Source organism: Eimeria mitis, genomic scaffold, assembly GCF_000499745.2.
Source record: "Eimeria mitis Houghton genomic scaffold, Emh_scaff4808, whole genome shotgun sequence".
In the NCBI taxonomy this organism is placed as follows: Eukaryota; Apicomplexa; class Conoidasida; order Eucoccidiorida; family Eimeriidae; genus Eimeria; species Eimeria mitis.
The window spans coordinates 4,219-4,506 of NW_013573109.1; the positions used below are offsets into that span (position 1 = coordinate 4,219).

At 61.5% G+C, this 288-nt stretch overlaps 1 protein-coding gene across 1 annotated transcript in view; it reads left to right on the plus strand.

The window, feature by feature from the left end:
• EMH_0077820 (uncharacterized protein) overlaps nucleotides 1-288 on the plus strand; it is a gene marked incomplete at both ends in the record, with an annotated part of 911 nt that overhangs the window by 221 nt on the left and 402 nt on the right. The window contains one exon of the mRNA XM_013499909.1: nucleotides 23-283. Within this exon, the coding sequence (XP_013355363.1) occupies nucleotides 23-283 (261 nt within the window). The remainder of the gene's footprint in view (nucleotides 1-22; nucleotides 284-288) is intronic.

Below are 288 nucleotides of genomic sequence, written 5' to 3' on the forward strand. Positions count from 1 at the left end.
AGGGGGGCCGTGGGGTGTATAGGAAGCTCGCTTGAGGAGGCGTGGGGTGTAGATGGTGCTGCTGTTGCGGTGTCTGCGCTGCTGCAGCGGCAGCTGCTGCAGCTGCAGGGTGAAGTACAGCAGCAGCAGCAGCAGACACACGGTGCTGCTGCAGTGCTTGCAGAGTTTGCTGCTCCCTCTCCTGCTGCTGCTGCTGCTGCTGCTGCTGCTGCTGCTGCTGCAGCAGCAGATGAAGACAACAGCGAAAGAGAACGCATTGAGTTTCTCTTTGGGCACGAGGGCCGGTGG